Here is a 24,864-nt window from a genome sequence, read left to right on the forward strand (position 1 = left end):
AAAAAACATTTCATTAAGCTTTCAGGAATTTATCTACCTGGCAAAAGCAGGACCACAGCCCTGGATTTCAGGAGAGCAGACTTCAATGTCTTCAGAGATCTGCTTAGAAAAATCCCATGGGATACAGCTCTAGGGAGAAAAACGGGTTGAGAAGAGCTCGTTGCTATTCAAGTATCTCCTCCTCCAAGCTCAAGGAGGGTCCATTGTGCCAAGAGAGGTGATGAGATTCATGCTTAGTAAGCACATGGAATGCAAATCACTCACAAATCAGCTTATGAAAGAAGGTATCAGACTGTACGTTATCAGAATCACATCTTTGTGACAAATTCAAAACGGATCAAGCTTAATTTATAAATATTACCGACTACATTTCATAACTCATTTGCAGATTACAGGTTTTCCATAGTACTACCTTATACCCATTTCACAAAGTAGTAGTAGCATATCAAAGAACTAATTATGCATGCAGATCACTTCTACTGATACTCATCTAGAATTCTTGAAAGGTGCACAAACCAACAATCCTTTTAATCATATACAACACCTTTACTCATGATCATACTGATTTAAACCAGACTTACAGTTGTTTATTGAGGGAAGGTGACTTTAAAGTGATGTAAGAACTCCTACACCTAGGCACAGCTGTACTGTTCAGCTAAACTAATTCAACATCACACCTTTAGTCAAGCACAGGCATATTGAAGGGCACCAAGGCCTCAAAACAAAGGGCAGAGTAGGGACTTCCTGAGAGATTATGAGTTTGTAGGCACCAGTTATCTTGCATAACAAGAAAAGGTTTGCTGGAAGAGTTCAGTAACATCATTACAGAAACAGAATTTCAGCTCATGTCAGTCCTTTTAACACCATAGGGAAAAATCAGTTCCTCAAAAGAAATAAATGCCATTCCCAAGCTTACTCTACCAGAATAACTAAATTTAAAATTCTTGTGAGTATAACTAATACTTGGAGGGGAAGAACAGGGGTTGAGAGATTGTAGTTGTTCAAATTCACAATCGATAGACCAGCAAAAAACTTCTAGATATAGGTCAGGATAGATATAGCTTGACCCAATAGGAGACACAGACTCTAGAGTCAGGAGCACACTATATGAATCAATCAGGTTAACTTAGGAAAGGTAGGAAGTGAATTTGCGGTGATGGAAACTATGAAACACCACCAGAGAGGAAAGCTGCAAGCAGCTGGGATGATAGACAGAAAAATGACTGGTTCAGAGACTTTTCTGTGCAACTGGACAACAGTATTTTAAAAAGATAGATATTTAAAAAGGTAGATATCTTTTCACTTATCATGACATCTAGCACCAAGGCTACTTCGAAGAATTAATTGCATGTGTGTAAAGGAGGATCCTTACTCTTCTGTTCACACTGAACCAGAACATTCTTTCTTCAAGTGCTCTTCCTCAGACTGCATCTACACTGCTCACAGCAGCTCAGCATGGAGATGACAGAGTTTATTCTGCAGCAATGAGCTACACGGATGCACCATAACAACACTCCCCATATTTCAGCTGACTTGCTGAGGTAGACTGACTAGTCTCAGGCTCCTGTCAATGAAATATAGGTCTACAACCGCCAGGTCCCAAGCTAGTATCTCAAGATAGTGCTCAAATGTACCATATGCAAATACCAACCCTGAGCTTGGGTTGTCTATACAAACATTGCATTACACAGCACAGACATACACTCAAAGTTAACAGCATGGGGAGAAGTATGGCTTATGGTTCACTGAGAAGGAATAATAAGGAAGATAATTCTTTCCTCAGTCCAGGCACTTTCACATCTCAGGACAGATAAAGAGCCAACAGTGGGTTGAAAGCCAACATGGGACTTCACAGAGACTCTTATTTTCTTACAACTTCTTTGCAGAAAGTCACAGTATAAGGAATCAAGATAAAACAAGATTTTAATCTCCTTTCTTGACCGCCCTCTCTCTCTTTCAGCATCTCTGCTGCTGCAGATTAGACCAGAAATATCATAAAATGTATTAGTTAATGAAGCCAATGCTTCATAGACTTTTTATTGGATGATTGCCTACGCATATGTAGTGTGCAGGTCATCTCTCAAGACTTGTCACAAGTGAGAAGAGACAGACCAAGTTCATTTAGCAGAATAAATACAGAGCATTCAGAATCCCAGCCCAGTTCACACAACTTAGAACTAATTTTATTATATCATATCATAAAACGGTTTGGGTTGGAAGGGACCTTAAGATCATCCTGTCTCAAACCCCTGCCACAGGCAGGGACACCTTCCACTAGACCAGGTTGCTCAAAGCCCTGTCCAACCTGGCCTTGAACCCTTCCAGGGAGGGGGCAGCCACAGCTGCTCTGGGCACCCTGGGCCAGCGCCTCACCCCCCGCACAGGGAACAATTTCTGCCTTAGATCTCATCTAAATCTCCCCTCTTTCAGTTTAAAACCGTTACCCTTCGTCCTATCCCCACCCCCTGATCCAGAGTCCCTCCCCACCTCTCCTGCCCCCCCTTTAAGCCCTGGGAGGCCGCTCGAAGGGCTCCCCGGAGCCTTCTCTTCTCCAGGCTGAACCCCCCCAACTCTCTCAGCCCGGCCTCCCAGGGGAGCTGCTCCAGCCCCCCCAGCATCTCCGTGGCCTCCTCTGGCCCCGCTCGAGCAGCTCCGGGTCCTTCTGCTGTTGGGGGCCCCCGAGCTGGCCCCAGCACTGCAGGGGGGTCTCCCCAGAGCGGAGCAGAGGGGGAGAATCCCCTCCCTGGCCCTGCTGCCCCCCCTGCTCTGGCTGCAGCCCAGGGCACGGGTGGGTTCTGGGCTGTGAGCGCACGGTGCTGGCTCACAGGCAGTTTTCCATCCACCAACACCCCCAAATCCTTCCCCGCAGGGCTGCTCTCAACCCACTCCTCAGCCAGCCTGGATTTGAGACTGGGATTGTCCTGACCCATGTGCAGGACCTTGCAGTTGGCCTTGTTGAACTTCATGATTTTTGCATGGGTCCACCTCTCCAGCCTGTCTAGGCCCCTCTGGATGCCATCCCTGCCCTCCAGCGTGTCACCGCACCACACAGCTTGGTGTTGTCAGCAAACTTGCTGAGGGTGTGCTCGGTGCTCTCAATGCCACTGTCCATGTCACTCACCAACAAAGATGTTAAACAGCGCCAATCCCAACACCAACCCCTGAAGAACGACATTCATCACTGCTCTCCACTTGGACATCGAGCCATTGACCACAACTCTTTGAGTGAGACCATCCAGCCAATTCCTTATCCAAGTAGTCTATCCATCAGATCCAAGTCTCTCCAATTTAGAGACAAGGATGTCATGCAGGACAGTGTCAAAAGCTTTGCACAAATCCAGACTGATGATGTCAGTTGCTCTTCCCTCATCCACCAGCTCTGTAACCTCGTTGTAGGTGGCCACCAAACTGGTCAGGCACAATTTGCCCTTAGTGAAGTCATGTTGGCTGTCACCAATCACCTCATTTTCCATATGCTCTGGCATAGTTTCCAGGAAGATCTGCTCCATGATCTTGTCAGACACAGAACTGAGACTGACTGGCCTGTAGTTCCCCAGGTTCTTTCTTTTTTCCCCTTTTGAAAAATGGGGCTTATATTCCCCCTTTTCCAGTCAGCAGGAACTTTGCCAGACTGCCACAGCTTCCCAAATAAGTGGCTTAGCCACTTCATCCACCAGCTCCCTCAGGACCCACAGATGCATCTCATCAGGTCCCATGGACTTGTGCACCTTCAGGTTCCTTACATGGTCTTCAGCCTGACCTTCTCCTACAGTGGGCAGTTCTTTATTCTCCCAGTCCCCACCTTTGCCTTCTGTGTCTTGGGTGGTACAGGTGGAACACATGCCGGTGAAGACTGAGACAAAAAAAGTCCTTGAGTACCTCAACCTTCTCTATATCCCGGGTGACCAGATCTTCATTTCCTTCCGGAGAGGGCCCACATTTCCCTTAGTGTTCTTTTTATCACTGATGTACCTATAGAAGCTTTTCTTATTGTCCTAGACATCCCAGGCCAGATTTAATGCTATCAGGGCTTTGGCTTTCCTAACCTGATCCCTGACTGCTCAGTTTGTCTGTATTCTTCCCAGACTGTCTGTCCTTGCTTCTACCCTCTGTAGGCTTCCTTTCTGTGTCTGAGCTTCAGTTCCAGGGAACTTCCTCACAGTTTGGAATACTAACTCTCCAGGCCCATACTGGAACCTAAAAAAGTCTTAATTGAAAAAATCCATTTCAGTTGGTTTGAATAAGAACACTCTCATAGGGATGGGAAACTTGCCAAAGACTGCAAAGCAAATGGTAAATAATAATTACCAGTTGAATTTCAGATAATTGCTTCACAGAATGCAACAATGATCACTGTACATAAGCTCATTTAAATGTTTCACTCAACTGGCACAAAAAGTAAAGAACATATTAATTTAATTTGCCAATGACACAATTAGTGAAGAACTGTCAAAAGACACAAAATAGCCAGAAAACATTAGAAAACAAATAGAAAAGCTTGTTGGTTTTCCAAAAAAAGTATATTTAGAGAGATATACATCTAAAATAGGAAGTTGAAAAAACATTTGGAAATTAAGATGAGCTGGTGCATGTTCAGAGATATAATTGAAAAGGAAATGTAATACTTGGGGGGAAAGAAACCCCAAAATCATATTAGATAAGGAGGACTTCCAGTGTGCTATATCTAATTTCACAAACTGCATTGACAGAATGGTATGAACTGAATTCCGGGAGAGGCTAGCTGAAGGCTCCATCACTGACCCACATGTTGCTACTTCTACAGATGATTACTTCAATGCATTTTAGATCTGTGTAGTGCAGATGTTTTAACTTAGAATGCTTGTAGATATACCTCACCGTCTCCAAAATGTAATCCTTCACTTATATCTCATCAGCTTCAGAAATCCTTTGTCCTGCAGAATCATCAGTGGTTCCAGGCAAATATATGTTGATAAATCAACAATAGGAACAGCTATAATCGCAGGGCAAAGGAATGCAAAGTGAATAAAGGCTGGAGATCAATCATTTCAGCCAAGGCTGTTTCACTGCAGAATGAGCTTACAGAGAACACTATATTAAAATCCACACCTTAATTATGTTTAGCACATACTATGAGACCTTACCAACTCATAAGAAAATTCCTACAATAACATGGTATAAAGATCTGATTTGGTTTTAATAACAAAAGGTAAGGGGCAGAAGATTCTGACGTTTGCTGTCATCACTGCTGTATTGTTCTTTGCATCTCACTAAACAGAAATTGGCTAAGTTACAAATGGACATAGTGTAACAGCTTACAAGAGAGGGAGTAAAAAAAGAGAGGAATTTAATATGAAGAGTTACATGTGGAAGCATTAGAATGACACTAGTGAAGGCAGGGGTTTTGCAACCTCAAGAAAGTAATCTTGTCAGCAAAATGAATTAAAATAGCATCTTTCAAAAAAGAGCTAGGAGAATGGTGGTCCTTCTAGCTCTTCTCAATCTCCAGGTTACATGAATCATATGAATAGGACGTTTGTTTAATTTTTGTAAGGAAACTAGCCATCCTGGTGAACTCAGGAAGAAGTAATCAGAGACACACACCACTCTTCTCAGTCTGTGACAGAGTTTGTGTGCTTGATTGTGGTAAGCCTCCTTTCCACAAGCTCCAAAGGTAGTCTTCCAATTTCCTAATTCACGTGTGCAGAAGCAAAGAGGCAACCATTACACCACGTGATGAATGTGAAAGAAACAAGGTAAATTTATAAGAAGATTTTACTTCAGTACGAGCAGTAAGAGCAGTTTTTGTCTGAAGGGGAGGTAAGAGTCTGCAAAAAGGATCCTCAACCAATGTAGTCTAACATACTTTCTGCAGCAGTTTTTTGCTTCAGTGCTGTATGCATCTAAATAAAATAACAATCACCCCTGAGTGGAAGGAAAAGATCCTGTATCTGGTGTTGAACCATTCCAGGGCTACATCTAACATATCAAACAGCAGTTATTTTTGCTGGAAGCAATTTGAAATTGAGGAGGGGGAAAAGAAAAAAAAAAAAAAAATGGGAGGAAAAAAGGAGAAAAGCTGTTGAAAAGCACCAAAGAAAGCTGGGGCTCTAGAAGAAAAGTGCCAATGGTCTTGACTGAGCTTTCTGTTCACTTCTCAATACATCAGGCCTGGAACAAGTTTCTCAGTGCAAAATTTCTCTAATTGGCTGGAAAGCATTTAAGGAAAAAATCTATTTAATTAAAAACAGAGAACCAACAAGACATGAAAGCCATGGGGGTTGGGAGAGGCATATGTTGACCTTATGAAGCTTCACAGCAGAACTCTGCAGGGGCTGTTTAAACTGAGAAAGCACAGTTTTAATTAAAGAGTCCTGAAGAACAGACAATTCAAAAGAACGGGTCAGCTAGATTCCAAGAGGTCAATTTAAGCATAAGCAGAGGGAAAACAAGACTTCTGGTCATTTTGCCTTCCTCTGGGATAAATCTGTTGCTAACTGAGCATTATGCTCTGTGCTTCTCAACACAAAAGCTAGCTGTCCTCTAACCATCTCAGTGGGTGTTGCGTATCATCACTAAGCGTTTAACGGAGGGAAGAAATTTTGTGAAGTCCATGCCAGTTTCTTGACATTAGATCACATGCTAAAATAAACCTTTTTTTTTCCCCACAATGCATAGAATCCCAAATATGCTTATGCATATTTGAAAATAGAAGTCTGCATCTTGCTAAGCTTCTAAAACCAGTGGGAAATCCTATTAAAAAAACAGATCCAGCACATCTAACAGAAATCCTCTTTTTAAAAACACAAACCAAAAAATAAACAAACAAGCACCTTTTCCTTTACTTTTTGAAGTGTGCTATGTTACTATCACATCTAGTGAAGCTAGTCATTTTTCCTTGCTATTTGCAGACAAAATTAAAAATAAATCTAGTCTCCAAACAAAAGAAGTTATGAAGGGCAACATCACTAGAACCCATCAAGTAGCAGGGCTAACAGAAAAATGTAACAAAAGCTGCTGCATTTCTCCATGAAGATCTAGTTTCCAGTAATTCAAAAGGATAATGATTTAAGTAGAAAAGTAACATCTACAGTAATTTCCCAAGAGAAACAGTAATGTTAGTGCACATCAATTAGTGTGTACACAGGCCTGCACATACCCAGATTGGTACATTAAAGCACTGCTTTTGTTCAGATAGATTTCTCTTTTATTGACCTTTCAGAACTCATGGCTGGATGTATCTGCGTGGGTGAACGAGGTGCATGTTCCAAGTCAAGGCATGGTTATATTTCAAGACTGACAGACAAAGCAGTAAATTCCCCTGCATCAAGGTGGAGCAACTAGCAGCCAGATTAAGCAATCAGTTCACTCATTTGTGAGATATTGTCTACTTTTTGAAAATCCCAATTAAAAACTCAGAAGTGAAAGATGGTTTTTTTGTTTGTTTGGAGGGGTTTTGAGTTTGTATAAACTTGGAATTGCATTGTCTTACATCTTTAATTTTATTCTCCCTTGCTTCTCTCCAGCCAGGGTGCAAGTTTTGATGTAAGTTCTCATTTATTATGTTGACCTTTATCCTCACAGAGGATATGCAGTCATCTATGCAGTTTATCAGGGATACCCTCCACAGATGGACAAAACTACGAAAAAGCCACCACTCACTCCTAAAGCAGAAATTCAAATCTGGAATGAAAGTAAATGAGAGAGAAAAACTGCAGTAAACACTTTTATGGCAAAGGAATAAATAAAAACAAGAACATCCTAACAGGCATGGAAGTTAGTCGGTGCTATATTTCTGACAAAGGAAGACAAGAGATGCCTGCATAGCTCTTCGCACAGATAAATGAACAATACTGAAGCAGAGAGCAATCACTGCCCAGAAACAAACCCAGGAGAGAAAACTGGGGTAGAGCAGAATCTTGCTGTAGAAGGCAAAGGGCATATTTTCATCCTTTTCTGCACACAGAAATTCTAATTAAAAAAAAAAATGGACATTCAATGAATAACTCTCCATACACCTAACACTGGGCACCAAATGCAGAAAGACAGTAGTTCAGGCGTCAAAAGCAATACACCAACATTAATCCAAGCTATCCTGCTTCTAATTGCAAAACCAGCAGGTTGCACATCCCTGCTCTGTTGCATAGTATAGCATAATCATAAACAGATTTCTTACCAGGACTCTATCATTTACCTAACTCCTTATGGTGGGTTGGCCCTGGCTGGACACCAGGTCCCACCAAAGCCGGTCTATCACTCCTCTCATCAGCTGGACAGGGGAGAGAAAATACAATGAAAGGCTTGTGGGTCGAGATAAGGACAGGGAGAGATCACTCAGCAATTACCATCATGGGCAAAACAGACTCAACTTGGGGAAATTTTAATTGAATTTAATATCAATCAAAGCAGAGTAGGATAATAAGAAATAAAACCAAATCTTAAAAACACTTTTCCCCCAACCTTCCCCTCTGCCCAGGCCTAACTTTACTCCTGATTTTCTCTGCCTCCTCCTTCTGAGCAGCACAGGGGTGGGGAATGAGGGTTGTGGCCAGTTCATCACCTATTGTCTCTGCCACCGCTTCAGGGGGAGCACTCCTCACACTCTTCCCCTGCTCCAGCGTGGGGTCCCTCCCACGGGAGATAGTCCTCCACAAACTTCTCCCACGTGAGTCCTTCCCACGGGCTGCAGCTCTCCCCGAACTGCCCCAGTGTGGATCCCTCCCACGGGGTGCACCCTTCAGGCACAGACTGTTCCTGAGTGGGTCCCCCACGGGGTCACAAGTCCCCCCAGCAAACCTGCTCCAGCCTGAGCTCCTCTCTCCACAGGGCCACAGGTCCTGCCAGGAGCCTGCTCCAGCGTGGGCTTCCCACGGGGTCACAGCCTCCTTCGGGCACCCCCCCCCTCCAGCGTGGGGTCCCCCACGGGCTGCAGGTGGGGATCTGCTCCCCCGTGGACCTCCCTGGGTGCGGGGCACAGCCTGCCTCACCGTGGTCTTCATCATGGGCTGCAGGGGAACCTGACCTCGGTGTCTGCAGAGTTGCTTCTTTCACATATTCTCACTCCTCTCTTCTGTCTGCTGTTGCACAGCAGGTTTTACCCCCCTTTTTAAATAAGTTATCCCAGAGGTGCTGCCTCCATCCCTGACAGACTTGGCCGCGGCCAGAGGTGGATCCCCCTTGGAGCCAAGTGGCGTTGGTTCTATTGGACATAGAGGAAGTTTCTGGCAGCTTCTCACAGAAACCAGCCCTGCAGCCCCCCTGCTAGCAAAACCTTGCCACGCAAATCCAATACACTCATGTCCATAATATGATGTTTAAATTGTCGAGATTTTATCATCATAAAATGAGATGCTATAGCAACAAACTATTTGTAGATAGAGTCAGGATTCCATGCAAGCTTGTATAACTGTTTTTAATTTGATGTGTACATATGGTCTTGAGTTCTAGTGCAGTGATCATAAAGAAACATCTTAAAACTAATTTCTGGTATAATCCAATTAGAAGATATACCACCAGCCACGCTTCTAAAGAAAGCTCCAAGTTGAAAGTCTTACTTGCTTTGGGCATCACTTAGTCTGACTCTTTCCTATTATTAAGAGACACGTTCTGTAGTTCAGATCACCAATGATCTCACTTCTGGTTGCTGCTATTTGTTGTATAACATGATTCCTTCCTGCATTCCTCTAAAAGCAATTTATTTCAAGGAAAGAAATCCAGGTCTAGTCTATACCCGAGTGTGGTAATGACCATATTTCACCCATCATTTTGTACAGGTTCAGCTCCTTAATAAATCAGTTTAGTTCTTAAAAGACCATGAATGTTCTGACTTCCACTGTGCACAAGAGTAGCAGAAAAAAATCCCATAGCAAATAAAACCAAAATGAATACAATCAAGCTTCTCTTCTGTAATTACTGCTAGAGAATTGGATAAATTGGATTGAGTGGATGAAAATACTGACAGCATGTTCTCTGAAATGATGCATTTCTGTTTCTAGTTACTATAAAAAGAAAATGTATAAATATGTAAAAAGAAAATGTATAAATAGGTAAACATGTCATATTTGCTGAGACCAAAAAGTGCTGCCACTGAACTTTAAAGTCAAAAAAAATATGGTGAACTCTCAAGACCACAACCAGAGCACAGTAACATCCACCTGAGCTTTTGTTCCTATGCTACTCCTTCCCCTTCAAAGTACCTTGGTGATTATATTTTCTTCCACAACCTTAAAGGTAAAAGAGAAGGGAGATACTATGTAGCTAAAACTTTTTTTTTTTTTTTCAACAAACACAGGTGCCCATCATCTGGCTGAAGTCAATGCTAGACAGATGAAGCCTGCTGAAAACTTTCATTGAAAGGACAGCAGTGGGTACTTTCCATCAGATAGCTTCTCAATTTGCCAACTAGGTTTACCACTGCCAGCTCCTGTTCTGGTGGATGACTTCTTCACCATCATCTCTAGCTCTCCTACAGAAATATGTTCTAGAAGTCTACAGTTTATCTTTCCTGACTATGACCTGATGTCAAATATGACCTCATTGCATACTGGTTAGATTAGTACCATACAATTTACCTGAAATCTTAAAAATATTCCTGAATTAGTGTAAAAGATTTAGAATGTAACAAAGTATTTATCACTGGGAAGAAGGTGTTACAGACAGGTTAGTCAGTCACTTCAGTAGCTAATTACTGATTTTGCCATGTTTCACTATGATTGTCTAATCTCCAAGGATTTAAATGGCATGTGTCAAGTTGTTATTCCCAGTCTTGCAAACTCTGTTCATCATGAGCAGAAGTGTTGCAAAGCTTAGCCAGAAGGTGAGGTTTTATCTGTATTTAAGAGACAGTTCTAGTCCTCCCTGCAACAAGAAGTGAGGCTGAATGGCCTGAAAGAAGTGAGGCTTATAGTAAAAAAACCACCGAAATTCGTATTTTTACAGCAACATTCAGTGTATTTGCTTAAAATACTAAATTAAAAACTAAAACAAAATATAATTTTAGTTGCATGTAGTTACATGAGTTTATTTTGAACTCTGGCCAGTTCTGTAAAACCTAATATACTGAGTACAGTATAAGAATAGCTAGACAAGATAGTACAGTGCTGAATAGTTACTTTGGCATTGAAGCTTTTTCCTTGCGGGTAGGGGTTGGGAAAGAGGTCACACAGTTGTCAGTGGTCCTCCTTCCACGGCCATCAGGATCCTGCAACATCATCTAGATGTGCCAGGACCAGCTCAGGCACAGCTCAGGTGGCAGCACTCACCACCCTTCAGCCCAACACCACTATATAGATACTCCACCTCCTGCAGGGCTCCTGGCCAAAGCACTCGGTACCCCAACTGCCTAATCATCTCTGCACCTACTTCCCTCATGCTCCTACCCTACATTCCAACCACCTCCAGGTGTGCTACCCTGCTCCCATCCACCAACCCCCAGCACGTTACTTTTTTTCTATCCATACACACACACAGGCTCACAAATGTCCTCCCTCTGATCTATTGTTGCTTGACATGCTATTCTGTAATGGAAGTAGCACTGGTAACAAGGTGCTCCTATGCTACTTTGTGCTGCAAGCATTTTTTAACTATTCCACAGGCAACTGTGATGGTGTCTCCCTACTAACAGTGTTAGACCATTAGAACAAAGTGTGAAGTGTCAGTATTTGTACTGCAGTAATAGCCTAGCTAATGATTTTAATGTCAAGGAAACAGGACAGCAGCAGATGCTGGCATACTTGCCTCCATTTTTCCCCACTGTTCGGAAACACCTCCAAAAGGTCCGAAGAAAAGATGCTCTGTTATGAGGGGTAGCTTGAACAAAGCTGAACTCACGGAACAAGATGTGTGTTCCTTGACGCACGCTGTTAAAACTGTGGAGATAAAGTCAAAACAATAGAACGTTAGAAAGCTGTACCGATGTGAATGTTCTGGGGCCAGCTGGAACAGTAGCAAGAAAACCACTGGCAGTTACATTTTGTGAAACCAAATCTCCAAAGCTTATACCCATCTGTTCTCTAGAGAGAAGACTATTTGCAAAAACCACACATTGGAACTTAATTATAGGAATTAGAGGTTTATGAAAGTAAAATTCATTCTAAAGAATCCCAGCAAGGGGTGTCCAAGAGCCACTTATTTGAAACCAATCCATTGGAAAATGGCTGGTCAAGAGTAACTGTTGTTTATCCGACCACAAGATGCTCTTTCTTTTAGTACCATTTGAACTTCACTGCTATTCTCATCACAGTTTTCCATGAAGCCATAAAAACAATAAAAAATTAAATTAAAAAAAAAATCCTCATTAACAGAAGCCTCAAGATTTCATTTCTAGGCTACGGAAACTGTATTGGATGGATAAAATCTACCTCGGTTGTCATGAAAAGCAGATTGACACTTCACTAAATGACACTTCACACCAGTGTATTCTGGTCGTTACAACGGATAGTCAATTTGATATTCACATTCTTGTATTTTAATACAAATTTCTCATATTTGAGTTGTAAGCACTTTAGGCTAACTTATTATAGTAAACACTTGTCTTAAAAAGGTTTCTCTGAAGTGCAAGAAGCTCTCCTTTGGGCATGGTAAAGCTCAACATGCAAGAACAACAGAAATGCAAATACAAACATTATATACCAAAAGGTATAATGACAGGGCTGCCTCAAAGATAGATTTTGTGCATTTCCCTCTGCATCATGCAAGTGGGACAAAGCTTTCAAACACTCCAGAGAGATCATTAAAAACATTCACTTGGGACAGCAGCTTAACTCTCCCGCACAGAGAGAATTAATGAAAAGACACAAGTTTACTTTCATCACAGCAGAACCTCTCCATAGGTAGCATCTCCACAACAGACAAAATCCAGTGGTCAGTGTGAACCCTCTCAGTTTGCAATTTTAAATCATCTCTTTAAATATAGTTTAAATCACTTTATCCTTCGTAGTATAGAAAAGGGTCTCACATTTGAAAGAGAATTATACCACAGAGAGTCAAGCAAAATTAAAAAGTCATGTAACAGCTAGGGGGGTGTGGAGAGAAGCCAATTCAATTTTTCCAAAAAGAATCACAGTTTCTGTTTTTTAATGTCCTGCTTCTCAAAGGCATGTGAGTAAATGGATTTTTTTTTTGTCATGTGTTGAAAGCTAGGTGCAGAACACTGTTTCTAGCCCTCCTACCCAAATAAAATATGTACAATCACCTTATGATTAAGACTCATGACTCTTGAATTCTGGAATTATGAGTGCTCTTTCTGTAAATATCACGGACAAATATATTATTTTGTATTTATGAAACCTTATTCATGCATTAGTCTGTACAAACCAGAGGAAAGCACAGCCATTATCCCAAGAGATTAAAGTACATAAATAAATCATGCACCTGATGAAAATATGCCAAAATTACAGGAAAAGGCTCCCACGACTATCATTGTAAGTAAAGAGTATTCATTATAAAGTTCTGTAGCGCACTGCCTTAGAGTGAACAAGTTCAGAGTAAGGGAAAGTAACTTGCATAAAGTCCCACAAGATGCCTGTGACAGAGCTGGAAATGGCATTTCAGATCTTCTCATCCCTAACCACAGCCTGTAAGACTTTTTCATTTCCAGTTTGCATTGTTTTGTGGATGATTTGACAGGCTGACGGAGAAGAGAGGGATACAAATGGAAAAGAAGAAACTTGGAGTAAAAGAAGAAGGCAGCTTTCAGAAAGATGACAGATGTAAGGGAGATGTTTAAGAAGCAGAAAGAAGATGAAACTATGATGATACAATTAAATGCACGAAATTATGTTGCTCAGAACAACTACAGCACAAACAACTTCTGGAAGCAGATCCTGGCACAACTGTAATGGAAAGGTCCAGACATGAAGCTAACATACTATTAATTCATAGCAGACAGCCCTTCTGTTATTACTCTTTAGTTCTAGTAAGAGAAAACTCAAGTCACTGGCATTTTCAGCATGGGATGGCTCTAAACCTAGCAGGCAGAAGGGTATGATATCATTTGTTGTTGCTTACTCAGTTAAAAGAGTGGGTGGATATGTTGGAACATCAGCACACCTGGATGTGCTGACAGCCAAGTGCCGCCAGCTAGTTGAGTAAAAGACTATTTCTTTCATTCCTTGTTTCTTGCAATAAGATTTTGTTTAACTATACAATGGAAAGATTTTCCCCAAAAAGCTCAAGTCTGCAAGCATGGGAGGCAGAATTTTATCCCAGTTAAGATGCTGCATTTCAAAGACCCTACTTTATAAATTCCTTTTTATAAGTTGTAAAAGCTGAATTCAAAGGAGCCAGCCCACGATGGAGCTATCCAGTGAGCAGCCCAATGACAAATCAACAGATCTATTCTCAGGCAGGGTCAAAATCCCTACAAGATACAGGAACGCCACATATTTTGAACAAACTATATATTTTGAAATTCCTTTATCATGGGTAGATGGGCAGTACAAAAATAACTTGGCCACCTTTTGCTTAACAATTGCCCAGGGGTGAAGTTACTGTTAATGTGGCAAGAAATAAAAGCTTGCAGGTAAACCCTTCTGGAAGAGAAAGAAATGGTGACAACCCAAAGCTGTTGCAGGTATTCCAACAGCATGTAGGGAGTGTGATCAACACCTTATCTATGATTTTTATATACACACGACAGATGTCTTTTCCAGTTTCTTTTGAACGCAAAAATATAACAAGCTGCAGACTCAGAGGAATGGCTTAAGTAAACAAGATATCAACAGCAAAGCAACAAACTTAGCTCAAACATTCTCAGCAAGTTTAACAGCTGCTGAGATTCCTCCCTTAGGACTGTTCAGTCTTCCCTTTATCTGCACCCTCTCACTGAACAACTCATACCCTTGGCAAAGTTAAGTGGCCAAAGCTTATCAGCACATCTGCAGGATAAAGACTTAGGAACAAACTAGGGTATCTCAACAAGGTATTAGTTTGTCTTCAATCATTTAGAAATGGGTTTGTCAACCCAGAAGCAAGGAAATTATTTTTTTCACTTCACTGGTTAACTGCTTCTTTCCCCACTTTAGGCATTTAGTGCAACCATCTGCAAGAGATTCCTTCAGGAAGAAAGCTTTCAACAACTCTGCAAGTCTCCAAACCTCCTATTACAGACCTAATGGTTGCCCCAGCCCACTAGTTACCAGTAAACAGAGTAGGCAAATTAGAACATTAACAGAAGTTACTAATGACATGATTTTTTTTTTTGTCTTTCTGAAACTGAGACTAGAAATTGAACTGAATGTTCATTTCTTAGCACCAGTTCACTGCAACTGCTCATATTTCACACAAGAATTGTTATGCAACTGGATACGCCATTAACAAAACAGCTTTTCCCATTCACTTGTGAGAATATTCTGGAGAAAGACGAGAGAAAAATAAAGCGAGGTTCTTGCTCGATGGAAGACCTAAAGAAACTTTTGCAGTAGGGACTTCAAGATGCTTACTTGTTCACTTCTTTCCTTTACATGCCCCAGAGCAGTCAAACCACAGAACAGAGCCTCTTCCAACGCCACTGCTGAGAAAGCTGCGTCTTGCAGCACACCCAGACTATGCTTGTGGGATGGCACGTGCACGGGAGAGGAAGGAAAAAATTTGGGGAGGAGGCTGTGATAAAACAGCCCTAGCTCCCAGAAACGGCTATGCTGGGAACTCTAGCACTCAGGTGCTGCTTCTCGGAACAGAGCTGCTTTCAGCAAGGCTTTGTCTTTTGTGTAATTACATTTCGGCAACTTGCCAGAGTTCAGAAACTTTCAAGCACTCTTTTCAAACCTTTGGACTTCTAAATAGATTGTGGAAGTCCCAGGATGCTATGGTAACATCCCAATTGAAACCCACTGCAGTAGTTAGCCTCTGCCTACTGAACTCAGGCAAAGCCAAATATGCACAATGCAGAGAGAGCCCCAAGTCCCTGAGAAGGACAGAAGAGCTTGCCAGGACCCTGGTGTTCCCCGAGCAGGTGCCACCTTTGGTTATCATGCAAACAAATAGTTCACAGGACCACTCCTCTACTAAATGGAAAACAGGGAACAAGAACTGTTGTTCCTTAACTTACAGCCTTACTGCTTCCATTTTCCATCAAGTGCATGATGGAGGAAAAAAAAAAAAACAAAAAAAAAAAAAACCAAAAAAACCCACAACCACTTTGAAGGCATATGCTGCTTCTCCAGCATGAACAATTTCCCCACACACACACACTGCTTTTCTTCCCAGTTACACAGGTGTCTAAGTCATTAAAACAGAAGGTAGTCTCAAATGAAAAGTTGCCATGAGAGGCTGTGTCTAGAATGACTGAAACATCTGTAGAGAGAAACAGTGCAGCGGACCTGATGTCAACGTTATGGGTATCTCAGGGTTCATTTTTTCTTGAAGCATGCTCTGGAGTAGCTCTAGTCTGGTCCCATGGGCTGAATGCTCATTTGCAGTTGGAACACATCTACCAGTTTAGTTCCATCTGACAGGAACCCAGGTCACGAGCTCCAAGACTGCTTCATGGTGCGAACCAAAGCACAGTAAGCAGGGATAATCAGGAGTATCAGGATTAGAGACTATGGTACAATGGGTAACAAAGAACTAGCTCTGGCAATAGAAAATACTGAAATTCAAAAGGATTTAAAACCCAGGCAATTTCTGCTGTTAAATAACTCATCCATACACAAAGCATCCCCAAGTGACCAATCACACTTACCCCAAGGCTATGCTCTGAAACAGCAAAGTGAGGTTTACCTTGCCTGGAAGGAACCCTGAGAGGGAACACTTAAAACTGTAAGCACCTTTGGGACAAAAATCCCAGTTTCACTGCAGTGATGAATAAATTACTGCTGCACGAACATAGTTTAATTTAAGATCATTCTATTCTTCACCTATTGGTTTAAGTGTACTACTCTACTTGGATTGCTTCTTTAGCTACCCCTCTTGGAAGGTAGCATAGGAGCATTAGCATTCCTCAATTCAAAGCTGTTGTATCAAGTGCTTTTTAAAATTCCACAGATATTAAAATTCGCGACAATGAAGTCAGCCTCAAGGAAATCACCATCTTCCTCTAATGAAATTAGCAGTGCTTTTTAGGCACTTCCTCTGAAATGTGTTAGCAGTGTTAAGATGAAACAGATGCTGAAAGTTATTCCTGATGACTGGCTTTAAGGAAAAATCCTTTTTTAACAACCAGGCAGATAGGAAATCATTAACACTCTTACCATTTTGGCGAGACTGTGTTTGCAGTGCTACAGCACCCAGAGACTGGATTTTCTGAGATCCTTTCTGTCTCACCCACTCAAGTTTATTTCAGCTAAAGGGTGGGGAAAGAGGGAAGTGTGACACAAATTTTAATGATTTGTTGTCAGGCTTCTTGGTACAGGCTCAGGAATGTCTGTATTCATGGCAGGGTTAATACAGGTGGTACAGAGATTATCCCAAGTACTGTTTGAAAGGAAATGAACCATAGCACCTGTGACACAGCTCAAAATAGGCAGCAGACAAGCTTTCTTATGTTGCTTTGTAGCAAATCAAACCCCCTGAGACCAGTCTACAGATCCTGGAGAAGGAAAGGATTAAAGGAGTTTCTGTGCTTGTTCTTTATTACTCAGAATCCCTTTATCTTTTTTAGAGTCCCCTTCTCTTAATTTTTCCTATGCTAGGTCAGTAATTTAACACCTTGAAGCTTTCAAATCAAAAGCTAAAATGACCTTACTATGTTGAATTATTATCCAAGGATTTTTAAAAAAAAAAAAAAAAACAAACCAAAACAAAAAGGCAAACAGGGGGGTGGGGAATCTCTAAAAACAGAGGCCTTTTGATCAGAGCAGCATCCTGCAGTTTGCTGTAACTTAAGCTGGCCATTCTTATATAGTAGGAATTAAGGACTCCCCCTGCCAGGCTGGGCCCTATTAAAACACAATAGCTGCTTGAAAAGGGTAAGCAAGCTGATATGGATATAATAGGCCACATATTGGGGCCCCTTTCTACTCTGAAATAAAGCTGCTTCTTAGAGTTATGAGCTGCGAAACCTAGTATTCAGGAAGATGGGAAAGAGAATACAATGGAAGAAGGTAAATAGCCCTGCAGAAGCCCTCCAAGGTGCTTAAGGGAAAAGTAAAGAAGCTTCAGAGATAAGCATCAATTGCCCAGGACTAGCTCTTTCAGTCTGATCAGGTGCTATTTCAGACCACATGGTGTTTCAGTGAGTCTCGGTCTTGCTGGTATAAACAGAGACTTAGTTTTTACAGTAAAAAATGCAGCAAGTTGTGTACCACAGAGACAGCTGCACGAATACCATTATAACTAGTTTTATGGAGATCACTGCAAGTTGCTACCCAGCTTCCCTCAAAAACCCATTGCCCTTTTCCCCAAAAACCTATAATAAATAAATAACTTTAAAATTCCACAATTATAACTACACAAAGAAAGCTGCTAATTCTCCTGCTAATGTATTTAGAATTTGTTCAAACTGGTCCAACTAGACATTTTGGGGCAAGAAGAAAATTCTTTATTGAACTGCTCTATAACCTTCTATATGCTAAGGGTATGGGAGATTCAGGTCTTCAATAAACTTTATTATCATACAGCCATGATCTCCTTTCTTTGGCTTCCTTTATTAACCAACAGACGTATTTTTGCCCTCCCTGTCATGCTGTGGAATTAATTCACTAGCTGGAGGATGCTACAGAAACCATACAGTTAACCCGTGGCAAGGCTGAGAAGGTCGCACAAAGACAAGAAACACTATTAAAAATCCAAGCAACGTAAGGTAGTGTTCAGATTTCCTCTGATCTAACAACAACTCTGGAAGTAGTAATGGAATTGACATCAGCTGGAGATGGCTTTTCCTACCAAAATGTCAATGTCTACTGAAGGAGAAGCATGAATTTGAAAATTATTGAAAAACCGCACCCTTCTCGTGCCGCTGGGATCAAAGTGTAACGCTGAGTCAAGACAAACTGGCTTCTCAGAAAGTTGAGGCCAAAGGATAAGCACGAGTAAGGGCCTGCTTGCTCATTCTGCACATAATCTCCTGTACATCTTATTGTAATACAGTTCCATGTTTTATGAATTAGACTTCTAATTATTTTAAAAGGTGGCAGCACAATCACGTTACTACTGTGATGATCCAGGAACTACTGAAATTTAACTTAATAACTGTTCCAAAAAGATTCAATACTGGTGCCCTGCATGCAGCTCCCATACTTGCTCTTTTCAGTCTTGGTTAGACTGGAGAATTTCAGAAGAAAAAAAACTTTACAACTAATACTCTCTCACCTATTCAGTTGCCTTGGCAAGAACTATAGCACGTCAAAGACTGAGCAGCTTCCAGTATTTCCATCATGGCAACAAATGAACCTTGCCAAAATTCCTTATTATAGATTAAGCTTCATCATTTGACATTAGTGCTAACTGCATTTAGAGATTGCTTACCTAAACCACTTTGTGCTTACAACTGCTTGGCTACTGTGTTGACCAGCTACAGTTTGTCTAATTCGTTTGAAGATACACAGTAGGATTAATTTTGCAGGACATAAGGTTACTGCAAGTCTCTAAGGCTAATGTATTCTGGAATCTGTATGGTTTCAACACTACACAGCACTGAAAGTCTCAGGTTCTCTGAAGACATTTAGATTTCTAGAAACTAGATTTTTTTTTTTTTTTTTTTTTTTAAGAAAAGGTACAAGACTTCAGGGGGGTTGCTCTTCATGGGGATGAAGATCAGTTAACAGTTAAGGGATTTTATCCTGTAAAGGATAAGGAATCCTACTGTGGGATCTTATCACATCCCAGTGTTCCAGGCATTTGATGATTTTTACAGTTCAGCATATGCAATTTTGCAGAAATTTTACATTTCTTGGCCTTGGCCACACTGTAACACGTGTATTCTTACAGCAAGGCAGTTAGAAATGTTCCTCAAGATTTTATGTGACACCACAATATTTTACAGCCTACAACTGAATACAAAAGTCCTTGCAACACCACAAAAACAAAAAAAAACCAAACAACTTCAATTCTGATCCATCTTTTCTTAAAGATCTTTCTGGGAAAAATTAATTGTTCCTCGAACTTATACTACTTTATTCCAATTTAATACAAAGTCTTATAAGCTTAGATAGATGGAAGCCAAGAACTCCTCTGAAATTGATCTCCTATAATATAGTAGCCTAGACTCACACCAAAATGCTTCACTAAAACCAGAACTAAACTATATGAGTTAGTAATACAGAGAATGGTATAGTTATTGATACAGCTATCATGTATTCAACAGCGGTTCTCTTACAGCTTGAGACATCAAAAACTTTACTGGAGGAAACAGTACGTTCCAAAAAAAAACCCATCACCCTTCCTAACAGGAAATGCTAAAACTATGCCTTAAAATAATAAAAAGAACAAACCAAAACAAAACATGTAATAAGAGAAAAAACACCAATGTGTACCAAGCATCCTACATTACTATGTTTTTCTAAAGCTGCCATTCTCTGGTGCATTTCTGCTGAATTCCTGGTGCCAACTTCACATCACTAAAACAGTTTTCTTCAAAACATTTACAGAAGCTGCAGGAAATCCAATTCTTACAGCATATGACCAAGCATGAAAAGAGATTACTTCTTTATATACACATTGCAGATTGTATGCAAAAGACTGTAAATAGTCCCACTACATCTGTTGTGGATGTGTCACTATTTATCTTTCTCATTTTTTCCTACATGTTCCAACACATTGACTCAGCAAGCGCAGCTGAGCAGTTTTCCAGAATGATGGAGAAAGATTGTCAAACAGTGACCTCAGCATATTTTGCATCATGGTGAGCTCTACTACTAACCTTTCCTCAGTGGAAGACAGACAATGGAAGATTGCCACAGTTCTCAAATTCTGACTTGAGGGCCCTTTCACTTCTGCGAGAATACAAACTAAAACAGAGCAGATATTTGTGATCAGAAACACAACAGTGAGGATAAGGCAGGAACCACCCAATACCATAGATATTAAAAACAAGTGGACTGATGGAGAAAGTAAAATTAAACTAAAGACCCTGGTGGCATCCCAAAAAGGATATGATGAGCACTACGAAATACCTAAGTGACAAAATGAGTTATGGCAAAATAACCACAAAGAGCACATATACAGGAGGCTTCTTAAAGATTTCCTTAGGAACAGCAATGACTTGCATCTCTATTTTGTTGTACTGCCAAATGCAGACAGTGGGATGGACTGGGGAATAGAAAAACTGTATTACAAATGCACATAACCAAGAAAAATTACTTCTCTGTTACCTTCTAATCAAGATCAGAGAGATGAATTTTCAGCACACCCTAAGATTTTGTCCTTTTCCCTCTATCCCTAAATTATCCAGACTTATTTCAAGAATAAATTTACAGATTTGAAGTGTCACAAAAGTCCAATTTTAACTCCCAGCTAGGATTGTATACACCTCCAAATTTGTACCAGTAACATTAACAACTATAATGAAAAGCAATAAAAAAATTGGAAGCATAAACAGAATTATGCTTGAGTTATGAACTAAAACTAGACACAGAATAGTACATTCGATTCTAGCCCAGACAAAAAGCACAAACACAGTTAACTCAGTTACATGTTGTCCTAGCACTTGTAGCATTTGTCAGGTTTCTAGACTTTGGCTTTTGGAAAATGTCAAACATCTGTTGTTCAGTTTTATTAGCTATCAACGCTGCCTATATGTGACTGGCTTTAACCATTATTAAAGGAAGCTCAACTTCATGGCAAATGTGTGCATTTTAATGTTCAGGGCTGTTAGAAGGAACACAAATTTACCCAACTATATAAGGTCTCCATAAGGTAGTCAGTCCACTTCTGCTGCAACTATTCTGACAAAGACCACAAATAAATATGCAATTTCCATGATGTAAAGGAACAGGAAAGACGTGGGCAAAGACTGCACTGCTATACCACTGAATACATACTAGAAGCATCATAACCTGACCACACTGCATATAAACGTTGTGACTGCCTCTCTTCAAATAGCAAAAGCAGCGTGCAGCTCAAGTCAGTATTCAAGTGAAAGGTTATCTACAGATACTACCCTGTGCTGACAGGACGCTGATATCAAGAGCTAGCATTCATATGCTATGGCAAAACCTCTAGATTTTTCTGTCACCAAAACAGTATTCCTAAGTGGAGTATATTATCGCACACAGCACCAATGGTAAATATTGTCTTTCATGTTCAATTCTACGTTACTCCTTTGGCTACAAGCCTTCCAATATTGTCTTGCTTATTACAAAGCTTCTTTATCTTTCCCCCTCTCCCCCTTGGATTTCTTTGTGAGGGTTTAGACTCATTAGAGTATCCACTCACCTGTAAGATTCTCCAGTATGTAAGAAGAAAACACTACTACATTTTCTAATATATTGGCAACATGTACAAACTACAGTGGGAATCAGTGTGTTATTCCTATTAATAGACACATTTTTTCCAGCTGTTTACTCAACAGCAGTCATCCCAATCAGCATATTTGTCAGGCTGGAACTTGTTGCAATGTTTGTTACAAAGAAACAACTTTGGGAAAATCAGGAATTCATAGATCCTGACTGTCAGATGAAGATCCCAACACTGTTCCTCCTGCCAAGCAATTCTATAATCAGGTGGCAGATCTACAGGTTCTGGACAAAATACACATAATTTTAATCACAAATAAACCAAGTTATCCACAACCCCCAAATCCTCCATAGCTCTCATACAAAATGCTTATCCCATGCACAGTAGGCCATTTCTAATACGGGTTGGAGAAACTTAGATTACAAGGAAGAGGCTTTGCCATTCTGACAGTTCTTCTCTGTAGATGTAAGACTGGAAGTCAACAAATGGACTTCAACAGAAAGGCTTTGTGTCCATTAGCAACACTCTTAAGTGGAGAAATATGCAACTATTATAGTTCTCCCCAGAAAGATTTATCAACAAATTCAGTCCTGCAAATCCATATAATCTGTGGAGAGAGACTTTGAAAATGTCTCTCTCGTAGCAACTGATTCACATGAGCTGCAAAATCTACTCCTGAGAGCTTCTGGCACGAGTGCTGTGTCGGAGTGCATATATTCATTCTCTTTCCACTGATCACTGAAGGGCTGAGCAGAGGTAGACAGCACTCTTATGCTGTGCCCTAGGGATCAAGGAATCCCAAGTAAGAGCCTGTCAGGAGCCATCAAGCACATTATCCCAGCTGCGATTTTCAGCCCAAAGGGTTGCTTCACAGCTAGGTCATTGACAGCAGCAGCTTCATACCGATCACAGGGCTCAGTGCAGTCTTGCATTGAGTGTCATAATTTTCTCTTTTTCTCTCCAGAGCATAAGATATGTAGGAATCCTGACAGTATCTGAGGAACACATGAAATGTTATTTTTGCAATTGCTCATAAGATTGTATCAGAGAGAATATCAACATTTTGTGTAAGAACCTGAAAATATTGTTACCTTCCAGAGACTACTGATTTGCTCCAAACACACAGAACTAACACTAAAAAACCCAACAGCCAATGTCCCTTCCCCAAACTGTCTTACTGAGAAATCCTAATGAATGGCTCCACCTATCAGAAAGGGAATCTGGCACAACCTGTTAAAGCCCTAAGGACCTTCTCACTACTATTTTTGCTGTTTATACTACAATTGTACAAAGCACAGAGACAGCGTCCTACAATGCTAAATGCTGCAGAGTACATGCAGTACAATATTGCTTCTGTCTTGAAGAACTTATGCTATCCTTGCAAACAAGACAGAACAGGTTACTGTGAAAAGGTGAAAGACGCAGAGCAAATGACAGCAAGATGATGACAGTGATAAGGCCTACGTACACAGACGCAAAAAAAAAAAAAAGATGGCTCTAAGCTAGCTCTAAGAATCTGTCCTCTTTATAAGCAGATAATTCAGCTTGTTTCCAGTTGCCAATTAAGGCTGTCTTCAGCAAGTGGCTTATTTCTCATGGGCATCCCATCTGTCTCATTCCTGGCCCTTCCCCCTGCTCTCCTCCCCTCCAAGGGTACTGAGATTATTTTAAAGAGGAGAACATTGTTTAGTCTACAGATTTATTTAGTTAATGTTGTATAGCAGTACAGGACTGAACAAGCTAAAAGTTCTTCTGATACCAAAGCCTGTGTCACTGCTATTGCCAGAGAAAGCTAAGAGAGCAATATCATATTTGTCCCTAAGGAATGAGTTGAACAAACTGTCCCAGCCAATCCAGACAGCAAGAGAAAATGAGGTACTTTCATTCCTAGAAGTTGATACTTCTCACCGTGATAACATCTTCCTATCCAAGGATGTCAAACTATATAGCACTGGCAGTCCTGTTACTCTGGACAAAGCAAACGTTCCTTTGTGCAAAACAGGGCTCTACACAGCACAGACCTGGTATTTTGAATTGCCAGTCACACAACAGATCTAAAAGCAGTATCCGACCCCTCCTCCAACCACACACGTCACAGACACCTCCTCAGATAAATATTATCCAACTGTCACACAAGACCCAGCAGGGACACTTCAAGTTAGAACCAGCAGGAACATCCTTCACAGAAAAAGGGGATCTCAGACATCAGTTTGCAGTGCTCAGTGGAAATAGTGCTGCAACTGCAGGCTAAAAGCAAGATGTCTTTCTCAATCATGTCCCAGCTGGCAGGTGATCAGGGAGACATTTCACCAGAAACACAAGAAAACAAGTGCTTTGGGATAAGAATATAAACCAAAAAAAATGGTTTTTCCTGTGTCTCCAGGTCACTTGCATTTGGCTTATCAAACTAACAATAAAAGTGATAGGAAGAAGAGTTTCTTGTCCAAGATAAGTTATCACAGGTTAATATTTCTGAGCTTTTGAAAGAGACTTGAACAGAGTAGCACATCTACCTGCAAGCTGGAAGAGAAAGTTTCAAGTGAAGAGTTAGCC

At 40.9% G+C, this 24,864-nt stretch overlaps 1 protein-coding gene across 1 annotated transcript in view; it reads right to left on the minus strand.

Moving 5' to 3' along the window:
- The window catches only part of CUNH11orf49 (chromosome unknown C11orf49 homolog), an 87,347-nt gene that overhangs the window by 48,360 nt on the left and 14,123 nt on the right, over window positions 1–24,864 (minus strand). The window contains exon 3 of the mRNA XM_032993418.2: window positions 11,716–11,846. Coding sequence (XP_032849309.1) covers window positions 11,716–11,846 — 131 coding nt within the window. The remainder of the gene's footprint in view (window positions 1–11,715; window positions 11,847–24,864) is intronic.

The sequence above is a fragment of the Tyto alba genome, unplaced genomic scaffold (assembly GCF_018691265.1).
Source record: "Tyto alba isolate M040663 unplaced genomic scaffold, T.alba_DEE_v4.0 Super-Scaffold_18, whole genome shotgun sequence".
NCBI classification, from domain to species: domain Eukaryota; kingdom Metazoa; phylum Chordata; class Aves; order Strigiformes; family Tytonidae; genus Tyto; species Tyto alba.